Below are 13704 nucleotides of genomic sequence, written 5' to 3' on the forward strand. Positions count from 1 at the left end.
GGGAGCAGGGTACAGAGAGAAGGCTCCCTTCAAGTCGGCAATGAAGCCCCCATCGCTGGCTCTTCTCCGCTTGGTGCGACACAGCTAGATACAGACGGGGCCCTGTGGCTGGGTAAGTCGGCGTGGAAAGCGTGAACCTCCTCGGTGCCCCTCGCCGAGAGGCTCAGAGCCAGAGCTGGGACATTGATGCTCCCTCACTTGTTCAAATGGGACACCTTTGCCTGCCAGGTGGAGTCGACAAGTTTGACCTAAAACGTCCCCTGCTCGTTCTCTGCCTACTAGGGCAGGATACTGGTGACAGCTGAGGGACGAAGGGTTGGCTTTGCCAAATGCCAGTCCTTTCCATGTCACCATGTCCCCTGAAGAGAGCCGTTGGCTGGCCTGCGGCTCTGGATCCCCTGCTGCCCATGGCACGGAGCACCCTCTCCCTCTGCAAACCGGGAGCGCTCCCATCTGCCCGATTCCCTCACCTGCGGGAGCCCCCGTCGGTTCACGAGCCTCCCAAATGGTTCTTGCTTGGGTCACTCTGGTACCCAACGGGGAAATGGCTGAACTGAGAGAAGGGCACTTCTGTCTGGAAATATATAAATACCCGGAGTTTAAATGTTGCTTTATTTGCATAACAGAAGAAGCAGGCACGCCAGAACGAGCCCGTGTGTGCAGCAGAGTTGGTTCCATTTGTGTTGACGTAAGGATTTTGCTCCTGCAAACAGAGTTCGGCCTGTTCCATCTATCTCGCGCTGCCTGTGGCAGATCTGTCAGCGCAGACAGAGGTTACGTTTGTTCTGTAACAGCTCCAATGGGCAAAAAGTGCACCCATCAGCGCAGGATAATTGCGTTAAAATGCAACTAGGTTCCTCCTCAGGCAGGGGCTGCAGCAGCCCTGGCGTGCAGGATTGCAAAGGGCCGCAAGGGCCACAGAAATCAATGGGCAGAAATGTTCGTCTGGGGATTGCGATCATCTGTAACGAAGAATCAGTGCATTGGATTCTGTTCACGCTTTTCAGAAGCATCTGTTCTTATCTTCCCAGTCTAAGCCCATAGTTTCAGGTCTAACCTGAAAGTTAGTCACAAAGAAGGCACAGAGAGTTCACGTTCAAAAAGGTAGCCTTGCCTCTGAAAAGACGCTGTCCCAGACGCCTTTTCTCATTCTGAAATCAACCTAGAAGTTATGAGGAAAGCAGAATTTTTCCATGAGGAATTTTTGCTTGGCTGCCCCACTGGCTCTTCCAAAGTCTTTGTTTGCAATCCGCCTTTTGTAATTTCAGGGCCTGGAATGAGCCATGTTGGACATTTCAGCAGCTGAAAGAAAATTTAGTTTGAATTTGGGACCAACCGCCGAAGAAATGAAGTATTTTAAGTTGGATTGGTATTTTAGAACGCAAGTTAGTGGCTTAAGCGTCTTGAGGAAACCTGTATATATTGGTTGGAACTGGCATTTCTCTGATTTAAGTGAAAATAAATACTGGCCAGGAGGGAGGTGGTTTTCCCCCGCTGTCGAGGGCGTTCGTGCGTGTCCTTTGCCTTCCCACCCGACCTTCTGGCTGTCTCTTGCAGGGGGAATGGAGAAGCTGAGCGTGGCTCACAAGCTGCCCAAGGCCTACAGCACCGGCTTTATTGGCTGCATAAGGGACGTGATTGTCGACCGCCAAGAACTGCATCTGGTGGAGGACGCTTTAAACAACCCCACGATATTACACTGCTCAGCCAAATAGACCCCCAGGGACCCTTCCTTCTCCTTCCCTCCCTCCTGCCTATTGCTGTAATTATTTTCTATTTTTGTAAACTTATTGCTTTTTATATTTTGGGGGGGAAGGGGGGAAAGGGAGGGGAGGAAACACCGTTTCTTTTGGGTTATTTGTTCGGTTGCAGTCTATCCAGGTCAGTCAGACTCTTATAATCAAACAGCAGCAACAAAGAACAAACCTTGAACCAAGTCTCCAAGAAGTGACAGAAGAACTTCCCCGTTGCACCTGCATTGTAAATCTTATTCATACTTGAAGCTTCTTTTTTTTTTTTTTCTTTTGGGGGGGGGGGAGGTGGGGGAAGTTGTTTTTCTCTCTCCTTACTTGCGTTCTTGGGTTGTTGTTCATGCCTGCGGGGGGAAGGGATGCTGGTGCTGGCGAGATGCGTGGCCTTCGTGGATTCACCGCCTTCCCATCTCGGGCCTGGCCCCCAAAGCCCCCTCTGCGGTGCTGGGTGAGCAGGGCAGTGGCCATCAGAGAAGTGGGAATCGCCACCCTGCCGAGCCTTCTCCTGGCCCCGTGTTCACCCTGTCTCCCTCCTCCCCCCCCGCCCTTCCTCTCACTATAATTTATGTGTGTAAGGATCTCAAGTGCTTTTCTCCTTTATGCTCTGTTAAAATCAGGGATGCCATGCACTGGAAGAGAGACCAAGGTCTGCTCTGAGCAGGCAGAGAAGCATTGCTCTTTGGTTGTCTTATGACTGTTTGCTGGACTGAGAGGTGCTGTGGGGGGACACGTTGATTTCTCTGTTGGCTCTCCTCCTCCTCCTCCTCTTGGACACGTGCAGAAGCAGCTGTGAAACCTCATTTCCACGCTTTGTGTTTATCCAGACATGTCCTAACCACCTGCTTGCCCTGGCTGCTCTTCCCAAGAGCTTCTGTGTACCAAGCGTTGCCCTCCCGGGCGCTGGGGAGAACTTGCAGCGCGTCTTCAAGAGCTGGAAGTCCTCTCCCTCTTCCAGCGCCGTCAAATGGGCTGCGAGGCCACAGGGAATGGGTCCCTTTTCACTTTAAAAAAAAGAAAAAAAAATAATCTGTTGGATGTGTCCTTCCATGACCCACGTCCGTTTTCCAGCCTCCGGGCACGACTTGTCCCCTCTATCTGCCATGAGGACATTTGCCAGCACGTGGGTCTCTGTAGAGCTGGTATTAGAGCCTCTCCCGTGAAGAGTAATTGGAGTTTATTGGAGCAATTGGACTTTAAATTGGTGGTTTTTTTTTTTTTTTTTTTGCAATGTCCAGTGCAATGCAGGGTCTTCCACGCCGGGATCAAAGCTCCTCCGGAGGCTGCCAGCCCAGCAGCAAGAGCTGAAATGGGGCGTGAGGCAGGAGCGTTGGGGAGGAGGGTTGTGTGTGTTGTGTTTTGTTTTGTTTTGTTTTTTTTTTTAAAGTATTTTCTTCCTCCATGCAAATCTTGAAAGCAAATACCGTGGTGCCAGTTACAAAGCCAGTGTGTGTGTTCCGGAATGAATGTCTGGGTGGTTGGGAGCGTCTGTCAATGGGCCCCGCGTTTGCGTGCGAAAACGGAATCTCCTGGAAGCAGGAGAAGAACAAATGGATTGTAGCTGCGAAAGGAACGACCCGCTCCATTCAGCTTCCTTCTCCATGGGAAGAATCTACTGATGCCGCGTGGCATCTGTGTCCCTTCCTACCACTGGGACACAACTGTGTCCCTTTTCCCCCCCCTGGGATGGCAGTTGGCATTGCTCTGTGTTAAACCAGCCGTTACGGACCGTGCGGAATTAATCTGAAGGATCCCGCCAGGTAACAAGTGTTAATTAATATCCAGGGTGCCATCACTTTGCAGTTTCGCCATAGATTTCTAGCAGGCCGTGTGGGGTACCTTTACAAAGTAGCGCGCCCTTTGCAAATGTCGTTTCTTGGCACTAAATTCAGAGCCGTGGAAAGTCAAATTACTTTTCTCAGGGTGAGCTCAGGACACAGGCGTGACAAAGGGGAAGAACGTAGTGTAAAACCACTTGGGTTGCTTTTTTCTTCTTTTTTTTTTTCTTTTTTTTTTTTTTTTTAATTAAAAGGAATCTATCCCCCTTCTCCCCGGTCTATGCCTATTGACATTCCTCTAAAAATCCAGTGGTTAAATATTGCACGGGGGGCTGCGCCCTCTGTGCGATGGAGCCTCCGGGGGGGGGGTGGTGGTGGGGGGGTGTGTTCGTGTGGCAATACCACATTTTTGGTGGCTACTGTACATAAATTGTGGCTCCTGGTGGGGAGTGCTGTGACTGTGTCGTGAGAGGGACGGCCTGCTGTATTTTGATGGCCAGGTGTAGATAGACGGGGGCTAATTAGGACCATGGGAAGGGAGGGAAGCGGGAGACCCTCCATCTGTGTTTGGAGGACGCAAGTTCTTGCCGGGCCATGCAACCGCGTTGGCTGAGACTTGAGGGCTCCGGAGGGAGAGGGGCAAGCGCAGAGGAAGCTGCTAATTTTTCTAGGATGCCACTGAAATGAAGCCAGGCTCACCGCGAGGAGAAGAAAAAAAAAAAAAAAAAAGACCAAAAAAAAAACCAAACCCGAACCACCAACTAAACAAATAAAACTCTGTCTGCTTTTGCTGGGGCTTGGAAATGCCTTAAAACAGGACCCCGCGTCCTCGTTGTCGAGCATCTTGAACCAAGGTCAGATTCAGCAGTGCTCCCTAGGGGCTGTGCACTTAACTTCGGCTTTATTTTTAATAGCATTTATAACATGTATGTACGAAAAAAAAAAAAAAAAAAAGAAGACATTGAGGTTTGTTGTTGGTTTTTTCCCTGGGTTTTTTTTTTTTGCTTTTTTTTTTTTTAAAAAAAAAGGTGTCCATGTGGCTTCATTTATAGGGTAAATTAATGACCATTGTGAACTGCTGTACGAATTCTGAAGGGCAATGCACAGTAGAGGAGCAGCATGATATAACCATTACTAACTTGTGTCTTTCGTCAATCACCATGAAATAAAGTTTGAAAACGATCAAATATGTTTTTAAGGGGCCTGTTGCTTTTTTTTATTCTGTGTGGTACAGTGTTGCCTCACGCTTGCTCTGCCCTGGTACTGGGTGAAGTCAAACCAGCGCCTCCCTCTCTGTCTCCCGTGGAACCGGCGTGGCTTATGCAGGTACCTGCTCTATCTCCTAAACGCTGCCTCTTTACCAACGCCAACCTTAATCCCACCCACGCAACGTCCGTAGGAGGAAGACTCCCACGTGCCTTTACTTCCCCTCCTCTGTGGCCGTCTGATCGTGCTCTGAATCATACCACTTCTTCAGGTACCCACTAGCTTTTCCTTCTTAGCCGTGCGTGCTTTTATCACCTCTTCCGAGGTAGCGTTTTCCAAAGAGCCTCTGTATCCCATGGACACGTCAACAAGACTGAAGCGATGCCTCTTTGTCCGCCTTCTCGCTGCTGGCAGCAGTTTCCCCTGGGTTTTACCCTCTGTAAGCCGAGGAGCCGTGGAAAGTCAGTCGCAAGCCTGCAAGCAGGATGTGGTTTGAGATGTACCAGCCTCTGAGTTCCTGCTCTAACCAGGTCTTTCTTCCTAATGGGGCCTTTCCACCTGGCCGGAGCCCTGGCGCTCTCATCTCCGCAGCTTCGTCTTTCTGCGAGAAAAGAAGGTGGGAGGCGGAGAATTTTGTTCAGCCAAGAGCTCACGATCATCCAAGTGGTGCGAAGCGAGAAAAGAACGTGGGTTTCCTGCCCTTTGGGAGGCAGCTAATTTAGCGAAGCGAGTCGTTTTGATATCCAGCGACGATGCAGATTTGGTTGGTGTCTGCGCCGGCTCCGTAGGAACCGGCTTTTCAATGGACAATGAGATGCCGAAGACTCACAATGGGGAACAATGAGGCCAGTGTCTGAGCAGCCACGGGGCTTGCACAACTCGCAGCCGGGGCCATGGTTTTGCTCAAGATCAGCCTCCCGGCGCAGCGTCTTCTCGACAATGACCTTATTATGCCACGACAGGCACGGGCTTGCAAAGTCACTACCTCTTTCCCAGGCGTTTCGCCAGCTTGCTGCAAAGCAGGAGGAGAAAAAGCTGGCGTTGTCTTGGCCAGAAGGAAAAGCCGAGCTCCGGCAGCTGGATGGTTGTGGGGGTTTTATTTTTTAATTTTTTTTTTTTTTCCTAGAGGCTGGAAAAACCCATTGTGAGGGGAAAGAGGAAGGAGAGAAGGACAGGAGCCACACTGGGGGCACGCTTGGGCAGGCAGCAAGCGTGACTCAGGGGAATGGCCCGGCCACGCTTTCTGGCAGCCCTTGCTCTGAGCAGCTCTCGGGAACACACCACACGTGCGTCAAACCCGACTTCCCAGTCGGCTCTCGCTGGGAGCCACCGGGCGGCATCGTCAAGGAGGAGAGGGCGGTTGGGGTTGGGGGGTCTCAGCCATCCTCCGCTTGCTCTGGCACCTCTGGGAACAGTGAGCCCCGACAGCTCGTGAGCATCTCCCGTGCCCAGGAGCTTCACCCCGGGGCTAAAAGCATCTCACCCCGTCCTTCTGCAGCGGAGGCTTCAGCGGGGTTGGGGGGGAAGGTGGGGGGGGGTGCGGGGGAAGCGAGGGGCAGTGGGTGTCCTGCGTTGGCGATCGTGCCAATGGTCTCACAGGGCTGCCCCATGGTGGATCTGGTGGATCTTTGATTCCGTGTATCTCCTTTTGCTTTTTTCCACTTCCTGCGTGCTTAGCTGGTTGGTGAGAAGTGAGGGACACATCAGCCTGCTTGTGCCCGAGGGTGCTGCTGCTAGCCAGGCTGGTGGGGGCTAGTCCTTCTGGAATAGGGCAGACCAGACCTAAACCCCTGCTGGGTGCTATTTGTGACCCACATCCCTTTTCCCCTGGATCCCGGGGCAGTGGCTCTTGATAGATCTGGACTCCTGGGCTGCGTGGCCTCATCCCGCAGCGTGTGTGGTGGGGAGCGGGAGACGTGGATTCCTTTCCCTGCTCTTCTGCCGACACAGCCTGTGCCCGGGGCCGGCCACGTCCACTGCCCGCGCCGCGCTCTCCTTACCTGCCAAATGATCCATCACCCTGCTCTGTAATGACGTACCTTTGCGTCTCTGGCTGGGAAAACGTGGTTCTTCGGAGAGAAAAGGGACTGCAATGTTTGTAAGTAGACAGCTTGGCCCATGAATGCGGTCTTTCTGGCTCTTCATCAACGGAGCCTGTCACGGGCTGCGTAGATGCCCTGAATTTAAGGGTTTATGGAGCTCTTGCGGCTGTGGCTGGGAGCGCAAACACCTCCCCACAGCCGAGCACACGCCGTGGCGCTGGGCTGCCGTCTCTCCGGGGGATGGAACATGGGGGTCCTGGCCGCACGCGGACCTGAGGGAATGGGACTAGTTTAGTGTGTCCTGGTTTGAGGTTTCAGTGGCCAGTCTGGCCCAAAGCACAACACGGTGTCTGGCCAAAGCACACCTGGGGGAATTCCCTTCCATCAGACTGGGATCCCAGTGGTTCCCTCTGCATTCCCAACACCAGCTGCGTGATGTGGCTGTGTCCTGGTACCCAGCCATCCCTTTCCAGCCTGCAGATGGAAGAGCAAGCGTGTGAATCCGTGCCTATATCGATGAACAGCTCGGGAGGCAATTCTAAGTGACTTTGAGGAGCACTGGGTGCTCCTCTGGGCGACTGACGCATCTGAAATGGGATCTTCATAGCTGTCCTCTCTGCCAACATTAAAGGCATCTGGGAGGGTTGGCCACAGAACTTCAGAGACATTCCCTGTGGAGAGCCTGGTGTCTTAACCCAGGGATCAGCCTGGACACAAAGGCTCCTGATGAACCTTCTCCTGAGTCTCCTGTCCCTTGTGACTGCTTCTCCCCTCCAGCAGTGGCCAACATTTGGTGCTACCTCAACCCTGTTCTCACTGGGGACCTTCTGCCCTGCCCCCTGGGATTTCTCCAGCCCAGGCACACGCTCTGTAATTGCAAGACAAACATTGTTCCTCCCCAGGAGCGTTCTCACTTGCCTTCGCTCCTAGACATGCTGCCAGCGTCGTCCTGCCTATTAGCAAGTGGCATTTAGCCCAGCCACCATTAAAGCCTGTCCCAGCCGGCCACCAGCTGAGACCAAGCAGGTTAGAGAGCCAGAGGGGTCACACAGAACTCTGTCACCTCCACTGTGGTGTGTTTCTATTGCAGCAGGTCCCCTGAGGGACAGGCACCATCCCAACACCGACCACATGGGATGTTCTGGCTGCAGAGAGCTCCCAGGCCAAAGCCTGGATGTCTCTGCTGGATATTTCTGCTGGGTAGAAGTTCTTTACACCGAGGGTGGTGAGACACTGGCCCAGGTTGCCCAGAGAGGTGGGGGAGGCCCCATCCCTGGAGACATTCAAGGCCAGGCTGGATGAGGCTCTGAGCGACCTGATCTAGTTACAGATGTCCCTGCTGACTGCAGGGGGGTGGGACGAGATGGCCTTTAGAGGTCCCTTCCCACCCAACACGTTCTGTGATTCTGTGATTTCCATGGGATTGAAGCATTCCAATGGTCAGAAGGGCTAAGATCGCGCAGGAGGGGACCATTTTCACCAGTTATCTGTGTCCCAGTTGCATAGTCTAGAAACCAGTACCTTACCCGGTGTGGGGGGGAGAGATCTGTTGCAGGGATTTCCTTTTGATCCGTTTCTAATCAAGAAGCAGAACATCAGTCCCTCCCTGACCACGTGCATCACCCCCAGAAAGGGTCTTGTGTCTCCCCCCCGCCGACCCAGGCGACGGGCACACACAGAAGTCACAGTTCGGTCTCTCACAATGAAGCCTCAGTGCTCCGAAAGAAGGTCCCAGCAAGCCGGAGCCCCGGTGGCAGGGGAGATGAGGAAGGAGAGGACAGGGGGTCATGGTTATCAGGGTTGCTATTTGGCCTCTGTGGTCCTTGTTGCCCCGTGAGCGATCCGGTGGCACGCAGGAAAGCTCGCGCCCCGCCAGCCCCCCTCGCTGAGAAATGAGCTGGCTCCTGCTGCCAACTCTCTGGGTATTCCCCGAATAGACACGGAATTCGCTGAGTCTTATTATAGTTATAAAACTGCTATTTTTGCCACTACGGGTAGACTCAGGGCCGGGGGGGGGGTGCTCGCTGGCTGTATCCTGGCTTTTTCTCTCTCTTGGACAGCTGGCTTTGTTTTCTCACCCAGCATTCATGAAAGGTGCCAGATTCAGGGCATTTCTTTGGGTTAATTTCTGTCTTTTAGGTTGAAGCAACATATATTTTCCGTGGGTTTGTAGAAGGCCTCTGAATTTACACTTCAGATGGCAAACTGTGCTCTATTTCTATACAGCGGACAGCGTGCCTATAGCACACCTGGTCCCAGCTTACCCCAGCGGGAGATTTGGGTGTCACCATCCCTGTCTGACGTTGGGATGGGAGCAGGGAAGCCACTCTGGGGACATTGTGCCCCGCTGACTCCAAGCTGAGAGGGAGCACAGGCAGAATGATGGAATATTCTGTACCATAGATGCCACGATCAGTACCGAAAGGGGCTGAGCCAGGTGGCAGGGATCCGTGAATGTGCACAGGGACGGTGCCAATTCACCGGGCGGTGTGAGTGACCTCTGTCATTATTCACAGAATCACAGAATGTTTGGGGTTGGAAGGGACCTCTGGAGATCACCCCGTCCCACCCCCTGCCAGAGCAGGGTCACCCACAGCAGGTGGCACAGGAACGCGTCCAGGCGGGGTTGGAATGTCTCCAGAGACGGAGACTCCCCCACCTCTCTGGGCAGCCTGTGCCAGGGCTCTGCCACCCTCACAGCAAAGAAGTTCCTCCTCATGTTGGGATGGAACTTCCCATGGTCAAGTTTGTGCCCGTTGCCCCTTGTCCTGTCGCTGGGCACCACTGAGAAGAGTCCGGCCCCATCCTCTTGCCCCCCGCCCTGTAGCTATTGATGGGCATTGATGGGATCCCCTCTCAGTCTGCTCTTCTCCAGGCTGAACAGCCCCAGGTCCCTCAGCCTTTCCCCAGCAGAGAGATGCTCCAGGCCCTTGAGCATCTTCACAGCCTCCGCTGGACTCCCCCCAGCAGTTCCTCCTCTGTCTTGAACTGGGGAGCCCAGAACTGGACCCAGTGCTCCAGCTGTGGCCTCCCCAGGGCAGAGCAGAGGGGAAGGATGACCTCCCTATTATCATTATTATTATTATTATTATTATTATTACTATTATTATTATTATTATTATTGTTGTTGTTGTTGTTGTTGTTGTTGCTGCTGCTGCTGCTGTTATTGTTATTATTTTTATTATTGCCGCTCTGATTATTATTGTTATTACTGCTATTTTCCTTTTCTGACGTTGTTCTATTAAACTGCCTTTATCTCCGCCCACGAGCTGGTGGGTTTTTTCCTCTCCCCTCCTTTTCTCCCTCTTCCCCCAACCCTTTTTTTTTTCTTTTTTTTTTTTTTGGGGGGGGGGGGGGGGGAAGAAGCGGGGGGGTGTGTGATCGAGGGGCTGCCGGGTCCCGTCCCGGGGGGGGGTGTCCGAGGGTGCCCGTGGGCGGGTCCGGGCGGGGCGGGGGGCGGGGATTCCCCCGCGTCACAGGGAGGGGTTTCCCCGCCGGCCCCGGGCCCGGGAGCCCCCGCCGGGGCGCGCAGTCGGTGCGGAGCTCCGCGGAGCCATGACCTCCCGCAGGTAAGGACCCACCGCCCAACCCTCGCCCGCCGATGGCCACCGCCGGGGCGCCCGTGGCTACCGGCCGCCGCCTCCTCTCCCGGCTCCGGCTCCTTCCCCCGGCTCCCGCCGCTTCCCCCGGGCGGGGCTGGGGGCTCCGGTGGCCGGGCTGAAGCTGTAGCCTTCGCCGCCCCCCCTCGCCGCCCCCGGCTGCTGCCAGCCTGCCTTTGGCCACTAGCCCGCAGGCTGGTTTAGGTCGCCCCGTGCCCGCGGGGAGCCGGCTGCTACCTTAAAGCATCTCGTCTGTGACCTGCGGTGGAGATGCTGAAGAGGGGACGCCAGAACGCCACCGAGCTTTGAAACTTGCTCGAAATATCTTTGCGGGCTGCAAAAAAAAAAAAAAAAAACTACTTGGGTGCCTCTGGTGTGGCGTTGGTGCCTCCTCCAGCTTCTCCCAAATCTTCGGGGGTGTTATTTTTTTTCCTCGGTGGGGACAGTAGCCCGTGTGACTTGGGGTCATAGTCCCTTCTCGGTTCCTCTTTCTCTGCTGTGGTTTCAGAAAGGGTAAATAGCCGGTAAACCGGAGGGTGGATGGTCTCCTTCCGTGCTCCTTTCCAGCCCGCTCCGGGCTCCCCTGTGCCACGGTGCGGAGAGGGGGCTCTTAATAGCTAATTTGGGGGTTCTTCGTTCTTGTCCGTCCTTTCACGGAGGCTGCCTTAAGGTGACCTGAAAAAGCGTTTGTTGCTATTAGAAGTCAAGTGTGTTTTGAGAAGCCCTGAGGAGGGTGGTGGCCGGGAGCAGCCGTCCAGCTGACGGTCACTTCGAGCCGAGAAACGGGATCGGTTACAGGACAGGGAGTGCTCCTTTGGTGTTGGTACAGGACTGGAAGTGGGCAGGTCATGAGTGGGGTTTCCACAACCGTCCCTTGAACTCCGGATTCTCCTCACGTGCATTCCTGCAACACCAGGATTGAGGGCTTTGGTTGGTTTATGGGTTTTTTGGGGGTCTCTTCTGCCACCCAGCACTGCCTGTCTCTCCTGTAGAAGTGCTGAGCTGTGTTTCGTGCGTGTCTGGTTCAAAGTGTGCAGAAGAAGTTTAGGAAGAGGCGGTGTTCATCTGGGCGGTGCCACGTTAAGTTACGAAACACTCTTGCTGATGGGTGAGGGGGTATAAAGCAGAGGGCTGGGACTCGGGGGCCCCTGGATTTTATTCTCGGCTCCGCTCATGCTCCCTGTGCCCACAGGCAAGTCAATATTTGCCCACGCTGCCTATACCTTGCAAGCTCCACCCTGGCGGGCAGTTAACCGGGGCACCGGACTGCTGGAGATGGCGAAATTGTGATGCCGCTGCCAGCTCAGCCCTTGCAGGAGCCCTGAGAAACCTGGTAGTCCTGCTGCTAGGAGGGGTCAGAGCCGCCTGGGTTGGCTTTTGTGCTGGGGGTGGGTTGCTCCCAGCATCTATTGCCCCCATCCTTTCCACTGGAGCACTGGGTTTGCTGCTCCTGGTTCTTTTTCCCCATCTTGTGGCAAGACTGGCTTGGCCCCAGCTTTTCTTCTTGGCCCCAGCCTTTCTTCTCTTGCCCAGCGACGTGTAGGGTGCCTACCAGCTTGGTGCGGCAGCTTTCTCTTCTGCCTGAAGACCTGGCTGATGCTGGCTTCCCTCTGGCTCAAAGTGTGGCCAGCTTCTGCCCAGGTGGATCTACTGAGGCCTCCACCTGTGCTGGTGGAGTGTTGAGAGGCTCAAGTGGTCCCTCACAAGGGATGGTCACTATGGGGCCCAACTGGAGTACTAACTAGTGGATCCTTTGTGTCTTGTCAGCATCGTACCCGCATCCTTTGTCGCGGGTCGTTCAGGCTTGCATGGGAACCCTTGGAATTAAGGGCACTTTGGCATCAATAGCCTTACGGGGTGACTTACACAGGCTGGTGGTGTAGAGCCGCTGAAAGCCAGTGTATGGTTGGCCGTTGTGTGGAAAGAGGGTGCTGCGAAGCAGGGGCATCTGTGAGGCAGTGGTTTCTGGGGAGCTCCATCCCAACCAAAGTGCTGGTTCCTCTCTTCAGGGGCCACCTCTGTGGCTGAGGATGCGCTTTGCGGCAGTGGGCTGCTGCGAGGTTGTCACCAGCCGAAAATCCTGGAGCTGGTGTGGATGCAGGTGTGACTATGGGCTGTCGCTCGGGTCTGGAGTGTGCGTGACCTGCTGTGACTGTCCCCCTGCCACAGCACTGTCCCGTGGCTGCGAGGTAGGATGCTCTGGTGGATGCAGTGGAGCTTTCAGGACAGTCTGCTGGGACTGAAGGACGCTGCGTTCCCTTCCGCCCTGGCACAGGGGCAAGGTAATAGGGATGTCTGAATCGGGGGAATGACGGAGGTGGCATGGTGGGCCGTAAGCCTGTGGTGAGACCATGACATATCTAATCCCAAGGGTTATTTTTCACCCTCCTCTTCCTGGGCTTGTGACCCTACTAGTGCGAGAGCTGTTTGGATAAGTGTCTCTTAACAACTGATGCTCTCTAAGAGAAGCTCATGGGAGGCCCAGGCTTGTGTGAGCGCTGGGACCAGCATCTCTGATGCTGAGTGCTGGGCACTGCTTAATGCCTCTGCTCCTCCCCGCGTATCTGTGGAGGGACTGGGAGGAGATGGGGTGACTCCCTAGCTGAGAAGAAACAGCCCTACCCTAGGACACCTAGGATGCTGTCCTGGTTTGAGGTGGCCAGTCCAGCCCAAACCACAACAGACTTCCATGTGGGCTAATTTTTTTTCAAGGCAGGCACATGGAAGGGGAAATAAAGCTCTTTCTGGGTGTTTGACTCGTTCAGGAAGCTCTCGTGGCCGTGCCGTGCTGTGGGGAGAGGTCTGGAGGACTGGGAGAAGATGCTGGTCACGCCGCTTATGGTCTTCTGCAAGGCCACGCTGGTGAGCGCAGGGGCCAGGCTGGAAAGCAGTGGCCATGTGTCAGTGCACGCGTGTGACACGAGGGAGAATCAAGCCCCGCTGTAGAAATAAAGCAAAGTTGTTGCCGTCGGCCTAAACCACAAAGCTTTTGCAAATGCTGAGCTCCAAAGCTGCTGCCAGGGCCTCATTGCGTTGTTTCTTTAAAACGGCTTGTGGAAAGAATGACTGTTTCTTTCCCTCTCCCAGCTTTGCTGGCATGTGACCTCTCAACTGCAGGGAAGGTCTGGTGGTCAGGGACGTGCCACCCCCCAGCAAGGACAGAGAAATCCCGGCTCTGCTGGAACGGCGAGAGCCCAAGAGGAACCCCAGCCCTCCTCTGCTTTGGTGCTCACGTCCGCTCGGGTATGATTAGAGGCCTTTTGCTGTGACACGGAGATATTAGTGGATAAACCTCCCATCCCCAAGGCTTGCAGATCCCAAATGCCCTGTT

At 54.5% G+C, this 13704-nt stretch overlaps 2 protein-coding genes across 7 annotated transcripts in view; both read left to right on the forward strand.

The window, feature by feature from the left end:
- Positions 1 to 4701, forward strand: part of AGRN (agrin) — a 132381-nt gene extending 127680 nt beyond the window's left edge. For all 6 annotated transcript variants that reach the window (XM_063353555.1, XM_063353556.1, XM_063353557.1 and 3 more), the window contains 2 exons: positions 9 to 112; positions 1558 to 4701. In XM_063353555.1, coding sequence (XP_063209625.1) covers positions 9 to 112; positions 1558 to 1715 — 262 coding nt within the window. In that variant the 3' untranslated portion in view covers positions 1716 to 4701. The remainder of the gene's footprint in view (positions 1 to 8; positions 113 to 1557) is intronic.
- Positions 4702 to 10258: 5557 nt separating this feature from the next.
- Positions 10259 to 13704, forward strand: part of LOC134524205 (tyrosine-protein phosphatase non-receptor type 11-like) — a 56926-nt gene continuing 53480 nt past the window's right edge. The window contains exon 1 of the mRNA XM_063353997.1: positions 10259 to 10343. Coding sequence (XP_063210067.1) covers positions 10330 to 10343 — 14 coding nt within the window. The 5' untranslated portion in view covers positions 10259 to 10329. The remainder of the gene's footprint in view (positions 10344 to 13704) is intronic.

This window comes from Chroicocephalus ridibundus, chromosome 16 (genome assembly GCF_963924245.1).
Source record: "Chroicocephalus ridibundus chromosome 16, bChrRid1.1, whole genome shotgun sequence".
Taxonomy (NCBI): domain Eukaryota; kingdom Metazoa; phylum Chordata; class Aves; order Charadriiformes; family Laridae; genus Chroicocephalus; species Chroicocephalus ridibundus.